The 17,287-nt window shown below is 53.6% G+C and overlaps 1 protein-coding gene across 1 annotated transcript in view; it reads left to right on the top strand.

Annotated features, from left to right (window-relative positions):
* Positions 1-17,287, top strand: part of PDE1C (phosphodiesterase 1C) — a gene marked incomplete at its 5' end in the record, with an annotated part of 253,212 nt that overhangs the window by 25,324 nt on the left and 210,601 nt on the right. The window contains one exon of the mRNA XM_081147053.1: positions 13,189-13,248. Within this exon, the coding sequence (XP_081003179.1) occupies positions 13,189-13,248 (60 nt within the window). The remainder of the gene's footprint in view (positions 1-13,188; positions 13,249-17,287) is intronic.

Genomic DNA, 17,287 nt, shown 5'->3' with positions numbered 1-17,287 from the left:
GTCCTAAGAAATGGTTCACTTTTTTTTAAATCATCACCCAAGGATATGTTTCTTGATTTTAGGGAGAGAGGAAGAGAGAGAGAGGAGAGAGAAACATTGATCGGTTGCCTCCTGCACGCTCCCTGACTGGGGATCTAACCTGCAACCCAGGTGTGTGCCCGGACCCGGCATTGAACCCGTGACCTTTCAGTGTACGGGACACACCTCCGACCAACTGAGCCACCCGGCCAGGGCAGAAATGGTGCACTTTTAACACCTAATTTGAGAATTGCTCCCGCACGCCCGTGTTTCTGATTCAGACAGACCTCTGACTCCGTCTGCCACTCACTGGGTTCGTGTGGCCCAGGGTTACCGCCCCCTCTCAGCCCCGGACGTGTCGTCTGTAAAATGAGGAGAGTAGTCGTGCCTGCCCCGTAGGTGGGTGGTTGAAAGGATTTAATAAAGTGCTCAACACAGAGCCTGGCAGGCAGCAAACGCCCTGTAAATTGGAGCTGTTGTGTCATTTATCCAGCCTCTGCCAGGCCCGCTGACCCGGGCAGCTCCTCTGCCTTAACACAAAGCCGCAGAGTTTAACACCTGTGCCTGTGGCGGGGTGGCTGCATGTGTGCATGTGGCTTATAAAAGCTTAACTCTTTTATACAATTCAAAATCCTCCACATTTATATTTTGCATGTACATTCTTTATTAAACATTCTACCTTCCTGCGTGCATTTATCTTGGGCTCTGGGTAGGATTGTATACATAAGACCAGAGAGAGCACACTTTGCAGTCGACTTAAGGGATTGTCAAAGGCAGTCTGCGAGCACCCGTGATGTTTGCCTCCTGAGCTAACTTTGGAGCCTCACTGCACAGAAGGTGTGACTCCACTATGCCTGAGACACGATGATTGACTTATTTGTGTGCCTTGATTTCTTTCTTTATGTGGAAAATTGAAATAATCTCGTGGGCTGTTGGGTGGATCCATGAGATGGCAGCTGTGAAAGACACTCAGTTCTTCAAAAGAAAGAGCGTTAGCCCTGGCTGGTGTGGCTCAGTGGGTTTAGCATTGTCCCAGGCACCAGGAGGCCACTGGTTCGATTCCCGGTCAGGGCACATGCCTGGGTTTCGGGCTCAGTCCCCCATAGGGAGTGTGCAGGAGGCAGTCAATTGATGTTCCTCTTTCACGTCAATGTTAACAATCAATAAAAACATTAAAAAAAGAAGAAAAAAGAGCTTTAAAGAACTGTTGGCCCTTGACAGTCGCTCCCAGACACGGGGATGGGCATCTTTTGTCCATGTTCCACAGCTGCGAGCAGCCGTTTCACCAGGCTGGTGTATAAGGGACCTCTCTTCTTTTCTCCAGCGTCACCTGTAGCCACTGAGGAGACACCCTCGCTTAGAGCGCTGGTGCCATTTCCCACGGTCCAAGTGAGGCTTGGACTTTATTGCTGAACATCTAGCATCTACCGTGCAGGTCAGTGCCTGCTTCTGCGGGCCTGCATCGCCCACCAGAGGTTCTCCAGGCCATATTTTGTAGCATTCAGAAGCACCACTTTCAGCGAAATGACTCAGGTTCTTTGCCTAAGAATTGTGGAACCTGAGGACCTAGGAGGAATTTTCTGTGCCCTATTCGTATCCGCTCCGTAGCATGCCCTGGCAAGAGGTTGTCCAGACCCTGCCTGGACAATTCCAGTGATGCAGGGGAACTTGTTATCTCCTAAGGGGGCCCACTCCCTTCTGGATATCTTGACTATTGGACCTCTTTATAATGTTATATGAAAACGTCAGACTCCCAAGAACTTCCATCCATTGGCACCTTACCACTTACGTCCAGTCGCTCCTCTGGATGACAGCCCTTCATATATGTGAAGACCGGATTCGTCTCTTTCACCGTGAACAATTCTGCTGAGACTCCCACCCAGTGTGTCTCATGCCTGTTCCTCCCATGTGCAGTAGCACGTACGTACACCGGGAGGGGGAGAAATGGTTACCTGCAGAGCTCGTATGTTACCTTTTGGAAATCTTACCTGTCCACGGCGGAGCTCACCGCCTCTGGAGGTTTCCTCTCACTCTGCAGTGACCTCCCACTTCGTTTCTATGTAATTCACTGGATAGGGTTTCTTCCAGGTTCTAGGAAATCCCTTCTTGAGCTGAATCAAGCTGTTGTTTCAACTTTACATGCTGTTTTCAGTCTCCATATGCTTACCTCTTGTCCCACCTGCCAGATTATAGGCCCCCTTAAGGCCAGGGCCCCGGCTTGTACATATAAGTATTTCTAGTCCAATGATTTTCACACTCTTGGTGTTCAATGACTACGATATTGATTTGAAGGCTATTGGGTCTTCAATTCTAAATTCTCTCCCCTGGAGACCTCAGCCGTATGGAGTCCTTTGTTGTCCGCATCAAACCGCTGACTCTTGTAGTCCCATTGCCACTGGATCCGTCTGTTTGTGCACCTGACAGGGACCTCAGGTGCAGCAGGTGTAGTATAAACTAATGAACTTTCGCGCCCTCACCTGGGTCGCCCGAGCCTGTTGTGAATGACAAAACCTCTTTGCTTCCTCCGTGTTTATTTGCGGGATGAAGAATGTAGTCTCCTAACGTTCGCAAAGCCCGCCTTTGGCTCCGGCCAGCTAGTGGATGACTGGTGATGAGCCCATCTGAGCCCCGTCCTTGAGCATGCCCAGGGGAACCGCTTCTGGGGGTGTTTCGGGGATGGATGGGAGGGGTTTTTAGTCCCTGTATTAGAAACACTGTATTAGTCAGGTTTCTTTGCAGCAGAACATCAGAAACCTTTAAGGTGCTAATGTGCCTGGCACATTTCCCCGGGGGGCGGCAGTTTGGAGGGTCCCCCGGCTGTCTGACAAGGCTCCCTTCCTGCGGGGACTGTCTCTCGATGCTGGTCTCCCACAGGACGCTCAGTGGAAAACGGCGCCCTGGGCTGAGGGAGCTGGTGACACGTGGGGATCGTAAACGTCCATAAAGGAAGAACTGGCGTGGGTTCCGTCTCCCACGTCCAGTGTCCGCGCTCGCAGACCCTGGGCCCAGCGTGCTGCCTCAGTGCAGGGTGCCCCGGGTCAGGCAGTCGGTTCTGGAACCCCAAGAGTGCTCGCAGGCTGGCTTCCCAGGGCGCCAGAAGCTCTCAGAACCAGCCTGGGGCTTGCCTTGTTTCTTGTTTAGTATTATTACCTGTCCCAGGCCCAGCAACCAGGTCCCTGGCTCCCTCTGTGCTCCATCCTCGGGTCCCCTGTGTCCACTTTTACATGTCCCCCCCTTTCTTGTCCCCCATCTCTGCATGAAGGCAAAACACAGCATTCATTCATTCATTCATTCATTCATTCATTCATTCATTCCACAAATCGGGTGTGGAGGGTGCTGCCTTCGGGCCCTGCGTTTAGGCTTCTCCTCCCACATTCCCATCACCTGTCAGGATGCAGAAGGAGCTGTTGAAAGTAGGAGCGTGGTGTTATCTCGTCTTCGTGGAGGGAGCGTGTCTCATAGTAGCTTTTGTAAAATCGGTCTCCTTGGAAACCCACTGACGCATAAGCCCTCGTCTCAAAAGGCTTTTGTGATGTGCTTCATTCTACACCCAGTTCAGAAACCCTTGTGTCTAAGTGTCCTTCCTGATCGGGAATGCGACCCTTTCCTGTCCTCTCACTCATTGTCTGTATGCCCCAGAGTTCAGCGTTTCTTTCTGGGAAAGAAGGTGATAAAGGAAACTAGTACTGATTTGCACTCACAGCCCAATAGACTTGGCTCGTCACACCTGCTCTCAGATGCAGGTGTCATCACCCCCACATTTAAAGGCAGAGGAACTAAGACTTGGATCAATGTCTTCTCCCAGGAAGGAGACAGGATTTGAACCCAGGTCTGCTGACTCTTACTTTCAGCTGAGTGTTGTTTTTTTTAAGATTTTTAAAATTAATTTTTAGAGAGAGAAGAAGGGAGAGGGAGGGAGAGAGAAAAAAACATTGTTGTGAGAGCGAAGGATGGATTGACTGCCCCCTGCATGCCCCCTACCGGGGATCGAGCCTGCAACCTGGGCATGTGCCCTGACCGGGAATCAGACCTGCAGCCTTTCAGTGCACAGGATTATGCTCAACCAACTGAACCACACTGGCCAGGGCTCTAGCTGAGCTTTGAAGGACTCCTCCAAGTGCACTCTTACGACCTCCCACCCCAACCACAATGTTTATTTGTTTGTTTTATAAGAGAACAAATCCACTTTTATTTATTCACTTTTCAATACGTTTAAATCCTTGAGGGATAGAGCATCACACAGATTCTGTGTCCATGGCCTTAGCAGGAAGATTGCTTTGGAATTTGGCACAAACCTGTCCACTGTTTCCATGAGTACTGGTTACCTTTCCCCAGATGACTTTGGCTTTGTCCGGTTTGCCACCAGGAGGCGCTGTGTTATCCTCTGCCTTGTACACATGAGCACGTCTCTTGCCCAGATGGAATTCAGTTTCATCTTGAGCACAAACACCTTCAATTTTAAGGAGAGCTGTGTGCTCACTCTGGTCCTGGAGACCCCGCTTGTAGCTGGCACAACTGACCTTGGACCTCAGCCTTCCAGGCATGTCTGTCCTTAGAGAAGCCCTGTCCCAGCAGCCTCCCCAGGCTCCAGGATGGAGGAAGGAGCCCAGCCCCAATGCAATGCTCTTGAAGACCTGACTTCCTTCAGATCTGTGTGTTGGAGGGGGACTTTGTGTTGCTATTTCTGGTGTGCAGTTTGGACCATTTTGAGTCCACCCCAGAGCCAGTTCCCATGACAGGTCAAGGAAAGTGTGAATCATTGAAAACCACAGAGAATTTCAACATCCCATTTGAAACGAGTGCCGCCAGCTTCCTCCCACTCAAAAACATCACTCAAGCCGCGAGTCTCTGAGGGCTCAGAGGACTAAGCCCAGCTGTCCCCTCCCTCCCTGTGTGCCTCAGCCAGGGGAGACAGGCACCACCTGTATGTGGAGCCTCCTCTTACAGTGCTCGTTTATAAAAAGTTCTTTGTCTCAGAACGGTTTGTCTGAAGAAGAGATCACACATATGTCCATTGGGCAAGAGTGTCCTGCTTGTGTGATTCGCGCCAGACCCGCTCTCCGTCCTCCTAACTGCCACCCCCACCCCAGTCTGCCTAAGAGACTATCTTGCCTCTAGTTGTCCACCAAGAGTCACTAATTTGTGTCAGGCGCCCTGGATGCCAAGACCTTGCTTGGGTCATCCATCACCGTCTCCCCGCCACTCGTCCCTATCAACTCTTGTATCCTTTAATCTGACTCAGTGTCTCCAATCCCCTCAGCCTTCCTTCCACAGGGCCCCATGGACCTTTGTATTTCCCTGAGAAAATAGGAGAAATCAGAAGAGAATGTCCACGTGCTCCCATGGGCACAGCTGCCACCTTTCCCGCATCTGCACTCAGGCTCTGCGTCCGCACCCAGCACTTCCCGTGTCTCCCCATCTGCTCCCTCCCGGCCCAGCGGAGAGACCGAGTCTGAGGCCACCCCCCCCCTCGGGCAGTGGACCCGGTGTCCTCTGAACTTTTCTTACAACCATTCCCCCTCCACTGCATCATCTCGCCAGCATGTGAACACACTCTAATAGCTTCTATCTTAGAAAGAAAGAAAGAAATCCTGTGTGGACATAGAACTCTCCTCCAGCGATGGCCCACTTCTCAGACCTCCTTTGTGGAGAAGTTCCTCAGCCAGTGTTTGCACACCCTGACACAGCTGCCCCTCTTCAGCCTGTGCCAGCCCCACCACAGCCCCAGTGGCGATGCTTTTGGCGAGATCGCCTGTGACGTCCCCATTGGCCGAAGTCAGCAGCATTTGACACAGTTGCCCTCTATGCCCTTCTGAAAACCTTCCTTCCCTTGGCTTTGAGATGCCAGTCTCGGCTCCTCTTTAGTGGAGGCCTCTTCTGAGTTTGCTGTGCTGCCTCCAGGTGAGGTCTCTGGGCTGCTTCTCCATGTCCGCTTTCCTTGTCAGTGAGCTAGGACTGCAAACACCAGCTGTGTGCTTGCTCAGGGTTAGGGGTGGGGTTAGGGTTAGGGGTTAGGGTTAAGGTTAGGGTTAGAGTTTAGGGTTTAGGGTTAGGGTTAGGGTTAGGGTTAGGGTTAAGGTTTAGGGTTAGGGTTAGGGTTTAGGGCTAGGGTTAAGGTATAGGGTTAGGGTTTAGGGTTTAGGGTTAGGGTTAAGGATCACTATGGTCTGAAATTCTCCCCTCGCTTCTAGACTCATACCTCTAATTGCCTATTTGACATCACCCCTTGGATGCTAATAGGCATCTTAGAAGGAACGGAGCCAAAACCTGTCTAGTCCCGTCTCCCTAACCTGCTCTTCCTCAGTCTTTTCTACTCAGTTAGCAGCATCTCCATTATTGCACTTCTTTGGTCCGAATGCTTTATAGTTGTCCTTGACCTGTCTCTTTCCCTTGTATCACACACCCTACCCCCACCCAACTCTGTCAACTCCACCCTATAATCCCGAGTCTGCTCCTTTCTCACCACCTCCAGCTCTCGCCTGTGACCCCCAGTCACCATTTTCCCTCGAATGAACCATCGCTGTAGCTTCTTAACTGGTCTCCCTGCTTCCACTCAGCAACTGTTTTTTTTAAATTGAATTTATTTGGGTGACATTGGTTAATAACATTATATAGGTTTCAGGTGTACAGTTTTGGGGTCTCTAAGGCCGTCATGCCTTTTAGCCTAACTGGCCATGCTTGGGGCCCACCATCTGGAAAGGGAGCTGGGTGGGCCATGGGGGTCTGGGAGGAGCTGTTAACCAGGGAGCAGGGCAGAACTGTGGGGCAGAAGGGTGAAGCATCTTAATTGGCACCTTCCATGGAACAGCAGTTAAGCTCTCGGATTTCCTCCCTGTGTTCTGTTTCCCTTGGCTCCGGTGGCCCCAGCTGGAGCCCAGACAGAACTGAGTTGCCGCTGGGGGGCTGTCGCCATGGTTTCCAGGGGCTCCCAGGGTGGCAGGTGCAGGATCTGAATCCTGCCTTCAAGGTGGATGACGGCTGCCTTGAGGGCCACCAGGGAGGGCCTAGAAACTGCCACTTAGCAACCGTTCCCCTCCCAGGACCTGGCGGGCCTGCGGAGGAACGCACTTCCCCAGCTCCCTCTTCCCTCCGACCCCCTTTGTTTTTAAGCTTGGACTTCAGGGAGTTGGCTGCCAGGGGTTCTCCTTGGAGACCCTTCCCTCACTGCCTCCACCTACAGGTGAAAAAGTGATTCTGATGGAAAAGAAAGTTGAGACTATGAGCCTGGAGAATCCAGTTCTGATCATCTGTGTGTGTGTTTTTTTATTTCAGAGAGAGGAAGGGAGAGGGAGGGAGAGAGAGAGAGAGACATCGATGAGAGAGGGTCATGGATCTGCTGCCTCCTGCACGTTCCCTACTGGGGATCGAGCCTGCAACCCCGGCATGTGCCCTGACTGGGAATCGAACTGGTGACCTCTGGGTGCGTGGGATGCCCCCAACCAATTGAGCCACACCAGCCAGAGCTCCCTTCTCCTTTTCTGGGAACAGTCTTCCTGGATGGTTTCTTCAGGGCCCGAAGCACCTCCCTCTTCCAAAACAGCAGCAGGCAGGTGTTTCCAAGGTTGGGTTCGGAGCTTGGTCACAGCCTGTGAGCTGGCTTCAGCTTCCGCTGCTGTCTTGGGAGTTCGTGCCACATGCCTTGGAATGCTCCCTCTGTCCGCCCTCAGGAGGGAAGGGCCTCCCCCAGTGGCAGGGCGACCCCCTGGGGCACAGAGTGGCGTCACTGTCTCTAGGCAGTGGGGAGTGCCAGGGGAGCCAGGGCCAGAAAGGAAGAGCCGCACGGCCTGCAAGGAGCTCGTGATCCTGGAGAGTCCTCTATATGGGGGAGCAGAGACACATGCCTAGTCCTGCTGTGCCCGCCCAGGGTCAGGGCTCAAGCAGGGGGTCACCTACCCCCTGTGTCAGGGGAGCCGAGACGGAGGCCCTGTGGCCCCTGGTTAAAGAGTCATGGAGTCTCCTCGGCTCTGGTGTTAATTCCTCCTGCACTTGAATGTCAGGACTGTGAATTTTGCCCCCCCTTCCCGTGTTGAAGCCCTAGTGTGGTGGTATTAGGAGGTGGAGCCTTGGGCAGGTAATCGGGTCTTGAGGGTGCAGCCCCCATGATGGGATTAGTGTCCCTATTAGAAGTGATAGCCCTGAGAGGTAAGTGTTGTGATGTGTTCGCGTGAGGAAAATGACTCAGAGAGGTTTGGTAACACAGCAGAGGGGCCAGGCCGCAGGTCAGGTCAGTCTGAGTCGAGTCCGGCAGCCTCTCCCCCTGCCATGGTGGGGAATGAATGGCGTCAGGGGGACGGGAGTGGGTGGCAGAGGCCACTGCATCTGGGCCCTGACACATGGGTGGGCATTTATTAGCTGGAAAAAGTGGAGAAGGGACATGAAAGTCAAGGCCAGGGAGTGAAGAAGGCTTGGGGTAGGAAGGCACCCAGAGTGGGGGGCCATGGAAGAGAGCTCAGGATGGCTGCGTGCAGGGGTGTGGAGGGAGGGGCAGGGGCGGGGGCGGGAGGGGAGACTGGGGCGGCTTCCTGTAGGGAAGGCCTCAGGGAGACTGCAGACGATATAAGACAGGACAAGGCGGAGTGCCTCCAGGGGCCAGGCAACGACACAAACTAGAGAGGTCAGTTAATATTTGCTGAGGGGCCTTTGGGCCAGGCATCGTTCTGGGACCTGGGGGCACAGAGAGTAAGACTGCTGGGGGCTGCCTCCCCGAGCTTACAGAAGTGTGTTCATCCCGGGTACACACAGGTGCCCGGGACGGGGTGGGGGTGGGGTCAGGAAGTCCGTACGGGACATGCCAGGGGGTTGAGACCTGAAAGCCGAGGAGGCTGCTGTGCCAGGGATGAGACCTGTAAGAGGCAGGGTAGTGTAGTGGTTAAGAGAAGGCCCCTGCCCTGGCCCATGTGGCTCAGTGGTTAGAGCTGTTCCCAAAGGAATTCCTATCACTTACTTTCAAGCAGTGTCCTTGCCAAGCCCCGTATACCTGCCTCCAATTCCTGACTCTCAGATGGTCCCCGAACTTCCATCCAGCTTACAAGACGCCTTGCCAAGCCGAGGGCCAGCCTGTAGCTGGCCGGCAGGTCGCACAGCTCTGCTTCCAGAGGGAGGAGGAGAGTGCCCTGTGGCACGGCCAGCCTCCTTCCCAGGGCCTCTGCGACTCCTGACCAGCGCCCTCCGCCTTGACCAGCCCTTCCCCCGGCAGCTGTGCGTGCCCAGCCCCGTGCCAGGCTGCAGGGAAATGGTATGAGGAGCCCCGGCCGGTGGGCATCTGAGTTCCTCGCCCAAGGACGCCGTGTCCAGCGCCTAGTTTGACTTGTCTCATGCATCTGATGCGTTCGGCCCGCAGCCGTTGTTAACGATGCTGTGATTTATGTTGCTGGACACATAGTGCTGGCAGCACACGCCTGGCAGGGTGTGTGTGTGCGCACGCGTGCGTGCAAGCTCTCACGAGCTTGAGGCACTGCTAGGAGCTTGGTTGGAAAAGGCGGTTCTGTGCCCTGGCCGGGTGGCTCGGTTGGTTGAGCGTCACCCTGTGCACCGAGGGTCGAGGGTTTGATTCCTGGTCGGGGCTCATGCCCAGGTTGCGGGTTTGATCCCCAGTCGGGGTATGTACAGGAGGCAACCGGTCGGTGTTTATCTCTTTCTCCCTCTCGCTCCCTTTCTCTCTAAAATCAATAAAAACACCTGGGAGCGATTCTGAGCTTCACCTCCTGCAGTAACTGGGAAGACGCCCAGAACCTCATTCGAAGGCTTTTTTCTTCTCTGGGAGTCCCTTGTGCCTGGCTTTCCAGCCACCAGGCTTCACAAAGGACCTCACCTGGGGAGGGTCCCAGAGCTTGTGTCAAAGCAGCAGGCAGATTTCCTGCGGGAAGCCTGGCCCAGCTTGCTCACGGTGTGTTTGCCCTGGCACCCAGCACCCCAGCTGCATTTATACTCACCCAGGTGCCAGGGCTTTCAAAACAAGGGTGGCAGTGTTTTTGGTGCTGGTTTTGGTTACAAAGCAGTGCGCACCTGCTCAGGCCACCACCACAACAGTTTGGGCCACCCTCCCCTGTCCTGATGGCCCGGAGTATTTGTGGCTTAGCTGGGACATCAGAGCTGCCTTCTTTGCCTGGGGTCAGGGTGCCCATTGCTTCGAGTTAACGTCCTATCTCGCCTGCCTCCCTCCCACTCATCTCCGCAGCAAGCCCTTATTTCAAGATTTGTTTCTGGACATTTTTTGGGGGGGTGGGGAACATACAACACACATACCAGGGAAACACTTCATTTAGAATGCTCTCCTCAGATATGAGTGTAGCTTCTGAGGGAGTTGATTGAAACCTAGGGTCCTGTCCCCACTTGCAGGGGCTCTGATTTAGTGGATCAGGGATGGGACCAAGGAACCTGCGTCATCATCATCATCACATCACTATCATCGCCATCATCATCATCATCGCATCACATCACATCATCACGTCATCATCATCACATCATCATCACATCATCACCATCATCACCACCACCATCATCACCATCATCACATCATCATCACACCATCATCATCACACCATCATCACCATCACCATCATCATCACCACCATCATCACCATCATCACATCATCATCACACCATCACATCATCACATCATCATCACATCATCATCACACCATCATCATCACATCATCATCATCATCACACCATCATCATCATCATCACATCATCATCACCATCATCACCATCATCACCATCATCATCACACCATCATCACATCATCACACCATCATCACATCATCACACCATCATCACATCATCATCACCATCATCACCACCATCACCATCGTCATCACCATCATCACCATCACCATCATCACATCATCATCACCATCATCACCATCACCACCATCACCATCATCATCACCATCACCATCATCATCACATCATCATCACCATCACCACCATCACCACCGTCACCTTAGTCAGTCCCACAGCTGATCGCACTGGAGTAAACCCAGACAGAGAGGCTCAGTGCACCTCCCGGACTTGCTCAGGTGTCCAGGCCGAGCGAAACCCATTGTTGCCGCCCTTGCAGAGTCCGGCCCGGCACCAGGCTCCCAGGCGGCGCTCAGCATGAGGAGCGAGAGTGTGTAGGGAATCCTCAGCTTGGAGCCTGTGACAGAGATGTTCTGGGAGATACAGCGAGCTGAGAATAGTGGGGCCAGGTCTTCGGTACCAGGCCAAGGCAGTTGTATCTTGTAGGTGTTGGGACATCACTTGACAGGGAGTGTGGCCTGGTCTAGGAAATAACGCCGGTAGCAGGGTTCCAGTGCCTTCTGGGCAGGGACACCTCTCCTGGCGCTCCACTGGCCCAGATCTCGCGCCCAGCCTCTGCCGGCGTGACTCGGATCTGGGTCGGCGAGTCCCACCCTCGGATGGGGCCCGCCTGTGTAACAGTGACAGTAACCGCACCGCACCTGCCTTCCCACAGGGAAAGCGGCCTCTCCAAGCTGGGTGCGCTAGTGGTTGCCGGTGTTCTCAGCGACTGCACCGGTCTCTGGGATCCTACCTTAAAAGTAGCCCATCTGTTTCTGCAGCAAATAATTTGGAAAAACACACACAGCCCTTGTTTTATTTTCTTACTTGAGAGCTATGGTGTCTAAAGAGGAAACACTTTGGACTCCAGATCAGGGAGACTCATATCTGTACCTAACCTGGGCGAGCTCCTGCCTACCCCCCCCTTTCTCACTTCCCGTCTGTCTGTCTGTCTTTCCCTTTGGTTTTTTGGGTTGCTGGGCTGAGATCCTGGGAGCAGGGCGCAGTGTCACCTCCCTCTGCTGGTCGTTTTGTATAACACCTTGCTTGTAAAATGCAGGGAACGGAGACCTCGGGGCAAGGCAAATAACAGAAACACAGAAGCGGACTGAGACCAAATCCCTTCATTTAAAAAAAGGTGACCGCAGGTAGCAAATTTTAAAACGTTTACCTTTGTGAGAGGGCGGGAGGAAGCTGTTGATTCCCTCCCGTCTTGCGAGACGATGGGAATGCCTTTATGAAGCAGTTACGTATTTGTCCCGCTGCTGCGACCTCTCGTGCGTTCATGGTTACACTAGGAATCCTCTCTGTCCCGCCTGTGAATCAGATGCTTTTCCTAAACTGACGTGAACAGGTTTTTCCAGCTCATCGCTTTGGGGGTTCATTCAGGTCGATCACAAATAGACATAGTCTGTTGACTGCGTATACACAAAACAGCCAAGGTGTAACCTTTATGGGCAGTGAAAGTGATATTTAAAGTGGGGAGACTTGTGTTCCCACCTGATAACTGACCTCTGTGTTAGTCGCAAGATGGTGTTTGTAAACCCAGGGGACATTGATGACGACGCTCTCACCTGAAGAATCATGTAGAGGCTTTTCCGAGGAGGGGAAACCGTCCTGATGAGAAGCTTTAGGGGTAAGGTCTTCCCAAGCGGTTCTCTGGAAAACTTCCTGGATCCCCCGTTTTGAGGCCCCTGTTAGTGCCTAAATATAAATCCCCTTCTTAATAAAAACTAACCTTGTTGTCGCTGACATCCTGCCTTGGCGTTGCCCCCATTCATCTGAGCAAATCGGACTTCCCGCAAGTGGTTGGGGTACAGTGTGTGTTGAGGGACGGGATGGCCTGATGGGAGGGAGCTCGAGGCAGAAGGACAGACGTACACTGGCCGGGAGCCGGGGCTGCGTGACTCTTGCTGAGGGGACACAGGCAGGTTTGTTCGCCCAGGCGTCGTAAGCTCAGTGTTGTCTAGGTTCTCCCCAGCTTCATCCAGATTTTCTAATCAAACCGATGAGGACAACGGTGAGGCTTAGCGGCTAGCATGATCCTGTGCACCAGGAGGTCGCCGGTTCGAGTCCCGGGCAGGGCACAGGCCCGGGCTGCGGGCTCGATCCCCAGCAGGGGGCGTGCGGGAGGCAGCCGATCAGGGACTCTCATCATTGATGTTTCTCTCTCTCCCCCTCTCCCTTCCGCTCTCTGAAATCAGTTAAAAAAGTTGATGAGGACATTTGGCCTCAGGTATCTAGAGCAGCCCTGGGAATACAGACAGAGCAGAAATGAAGTTGCTTCGATTCTCTCCCAGAGACTCGAAGCCAGAGCATCAGTGGTAGGTTCCTCGTGGGCTCACACCCCTGCCCCCTGCTAATCGCATCTGTTTTGTTTTCTTCCAGTTGCAAATGAAGCCGGAGACAAGACCGCAGGGCCGCTCACCCGCTTCTCCCGCTTCTCCCGTGAGTAACCCTCCCCTCCCTCCTGGGCTCCCCCGGAGGCCTTTCCCCTGCCTGGGTCCCCCTGCAATCCTGCCCAGTGCCCCTAAACCCCGCCAGTAACATAGGAAATGTCCTCAGCGGGTTCACAGTCCCTTCAAGCCTGATCCTGGGCGACCTGGTCCTTGCTGTCGCCTGTTGAACCCTCAGAACCGCCGGTCGTCTGGCTGTCCCGAGCTCCTCTATTCCAAGTGAGGTCCTGGGAGCAGAACCGACGTCACCTGGGGCTCGTTAGAAATGCAGAGCCCGGGCTCACCCGACCTCCTGGACCAGGATCTGCAGGTTACCAGATCCTCAGGCAACTTCCGGGCACATCTGAGTTTGAGAATCGCTGGGGGGTGGGGATCCCGAGTGCCCTGTGGTGGGTGGGCTTCCTATGAAGACAGAGAGCAGAGTAGGCGAAAGGCTTGCGGTCGTAAGGTCCACGCTGTGATAGCATCATTGCCACCCAAAGCGGATTCATGGGCCTGCTCCAGTGGCTCTACCTGAGTCAGGCGACACCGTGGAGCTCAGAGAGATGGGGGTTTCCCTCCGGCACAGGGATACCCGCAAGGGCCTTGGAGCTCCCCTCAGTTCCACGGGACTCCTTCATCTCCAGGCCTCGATCCTAACCCGAGAGTGGGAGTCGAAGCCTCCCAGTGTTTCCTGTGCCGGTGTGGGCGGCGAGTTACACGCCAAGTTCACAGACACCCGGGTCCCACGGAGGGAGAGGAAATACCGAGACCGAGCGGGGTTGGGTGCCTCCCCCACGGCCTGGGCATCTGTGGAGAAAGGAGAACTGAAACCCAAATAGATGGGTTTTTATATCCAGCACAATCACTGCTGTCTGGCTTTCACCTGCACTCTCTGGGCCTGGCTGTCCCATCTGAAAACTAGGAAATTCACGCCCATCTTCCCTCCTTTATAAAAAGTTGCTGTTGCCTGGCCAGTGTGGCTCAGCGGCTGAGCATCGACCTAGGATCCAGGAGGTCACGGTTCAATTCCTGGTCAGGGCACTTGCCCCGGTTGTGGGCTCGATCCCCAGTAGGGGGCGTGCAGGAGGAAGCCGATCAATCACCCTCATCATTGATGTTTCTATCTCTCTCTCCCTTCCTTTCTCCGAAATCAATAAAAACAGTAGAAAAAATTGCCACCTTTGGAAGTCCTGGCCCGAGAGCCACTTGGATTCCCTGCCGTAAGACTACATCTCGAGTGAGGTTGAGAGTATAATTTCTCTATCTACAGGGCATCTTCTAAACTCTGCCTTTTGGGGAGGCTTCAGCACTTTGGGATTGATTCCTAGAAAGGATTTTTATAGACCTGTAATAACATATAATCATGAAAGAGCCTTAAGTGCTCACGTTTTAGAAACCATGGCATGGAACAGTCTTCTCATAGGCCCCAACCTTCCCGCCCTCCCACCTGGAGTCATTATTTCCAAAGTCAGTATTTCCTCCCACAGCGCAGAGAGCATGACAGACGAGCTCTCAGTCCCTGCCTGTCTTTGTGTCCTGAGCAGGAGGCCGGCAGATCCATGAGCTGGAAGGTCACGGCCATGCTGGGCCCGCTGCAGGGCACCCACCCCTGAGGGCGCTCCTGGCACCCTGAGTGTCATCGCCAGGTGTATGTGTGGGGGGACCTCTAACCGGGCAGCCAGAGCGAAACCTGGGGCAGTTGGTCCCCTCACAGAGAGAAGAGGGAGACTCCTCTTTAAGTGGCTTCCACGCCTCTCAGTCCTGTGACTGGGTGGGGGACACGGTTTGTCCACTGGAAGCTTATTAGTAGAAGTTAAGTGAAAACATGAGGGGGGAAAAAATAGCTCGGTAGGAAAAAAGTAATTAATGGCCAACCAATGAAGTCGGCCTGATTCTGAAAAGAAAGGAAAAAAAATCTGACGTAGGGCAACGTTCCGGGAAGAAGTCGGAGGGCACATTCGCTGCTGGGTCCTTTTGGAGGGAATACTGGAGGGAAGATTTGGGTGGCTTCTAGGAAGGGAAAAATAATTCTCACTGACACGTCATCACAGTGAAAATGACCTTGATGGAGTGTGTGGTGTGACTGAGATGGTCAGTTTGGGAAGATTGAAGGACTGGGGGACAGGCTTTGGTTTGGAGGCTGGAAGATGAAGTGCGGATGTTGGCCATGGGGGATGTGAAGGACCAGGGTCCAGGGACCCCGATGGGCCAGGCGTTAGCCTTTCAGTGGCTGGATGAGGCTGGGACCCCTGAAGTGGATATGGGTCCCCATAGCCTGGGATGAATAATGCGAAGCACCCAGCCTGCGCCCTGGGAGTGCTCAGTAAGCCGATGGTTGTCCTTGTGCATATTCTTGCCCTGAGTCTTCATCTCCCTCCTCCCTACTCCCCTCTTCCTTCCCTCCTTCCCCATATATTTTAAAGACTTTTCTGTGCCTGGCCCTGGAGATGAGTAAGTCAGTCTTCAAAGAGCTCGCGGCCTGACCAGGGAGGCGGAGAAGGGAGTGGCTGTAATGGTGCGTGGAGGAAAATGCTCGCGATCGGTGCAGATGCCGCGTGAGCCAAGGGGCATCGGGCCTGGGGTAGGCGTGGAGTCAAGGGAGTCGGGAGGAGACGAGCAGGGCTGAGGCTTGGGAAGTGAGCGTGTGTGTGTGTGTGTGTGCGCGCTTGCGCGCAAAAGAAGGAAACCTCTCATCTTAACAAAAACCCAGAGCCCTCCAGGACCATCCGGGTTCATCACGCTGAGTGAAATAAGTCAGGCAGAGAAAGGCAAGGACTGTGCGTGGAATCCAGAAAACAAAATAAAAGCAAAACCCATGCGGCATAAAATAAGTAGAGCCTGGTTACCGGGGTTAATAACACCGTATTATATATTTGAAAGTGGCTGGAGAAGCAGATCTTAAAAGAAAAAAAGTTGTACCTGGGGGGTGATGGATGTTAACTAGACTTACTGTGCTCTTACTGTGCATTATTTCAAAATGTATACACATTTCAAGTCACTATGTCATACACCTGAAACTAATAGAATGTTACATGTCAGTTTTATCTAAAGAAAACCAAAGCCACCGCTACCACCACCAACAAAACCCAACAACAGAATTACCCCAAACCAAAAAACCAAACCCCAGTGTAAGTTTTCAAGAGGCCACTTGTAGTGTTCAGACATGGCCACAGGGTGGCAGCAAAAGCCCAGCATTGCCATGTATCTGCTTCAGGAGCCTGAGCAGAGGCCCCTCGGTGCAATGGACTGAGCCCTGTGAGGACAGCCCCGGGCATCGGGCCCTGGGCATCGGGCCCCGGGCATCGGGCATTGGGCATCGGGCCCCGGGCATCGGGCATCGGGCGCTGGGAGAGGCTGTGGGGAGGGAGGCATCGCACCCAAAGCCTGTGAGCGGGGCAGCTCCGTTCTGGAGGTTTGATTGCTCCCCATGTTCGCAGCTGCGGTTTTTGGAACCTATGAAAAAATTGCCTGGCGTCCAGGTCTATGTCCCCAAAGCCATAGGGCGAGTCAGGAAGGGCGGGCAGGACGCAGAGCCAGTGGGGCGAGAAGCTGAAGAAAACCCAGGCCTGATCCAACCGGAGCACCTGGAAGGAAGGAAAGCTGATGGGAAATGTATTCAAGCGGTGGATGCGTTTCCTACAGCCTCAGCAACAGGTATCTTAGAAACAGGTGAAAGAGTTCACCTTGGAAGGACGTTTTGGGTGCAGGAGCGTAGGAATGAGTAAGTCCCAGTTCTTTCCCTGAAGGAGCTTACCACCGACAGGTGGTCCATTGTCTTCATTTTTTTATTTTTAAAAAGTATGTTTTTATTGATTTTGAGAGAGAGAGGAAGGGAGAGGAATAGATAGAAGCATGGGTGAGAGAGAAATATCAGCGATCGGCTGCCCCCGGCTCGCCCCCTACTGGGGACTGAGCCCGCAGCCCAGGCATTCGCCCTGACCAGGAATCGGATCGGTGACCTCCTGGTTCGTGGGTCCACGCTCACCACCGCGCCACCCCGGCCAGGCCATTGTCTATATTTTATCACCAGCAATGGTTAGTATGGGCCC

This window comes from Miniopterus schreibersii (assembly GCF_964146895.1).
Source record: "Miniopterus schreibersii genome assembly, chromosome: 9".
NCBI classification, from domain to species: Eukaryota; Metazoa; Chordata; class Mammalia; order Chiroptera; family Miniopteridae; genus Miniopterus; species Miniopterus schreibersii.
This window is presented reverse-complemented; position numbering and strand designations above follow the sequence as displayed.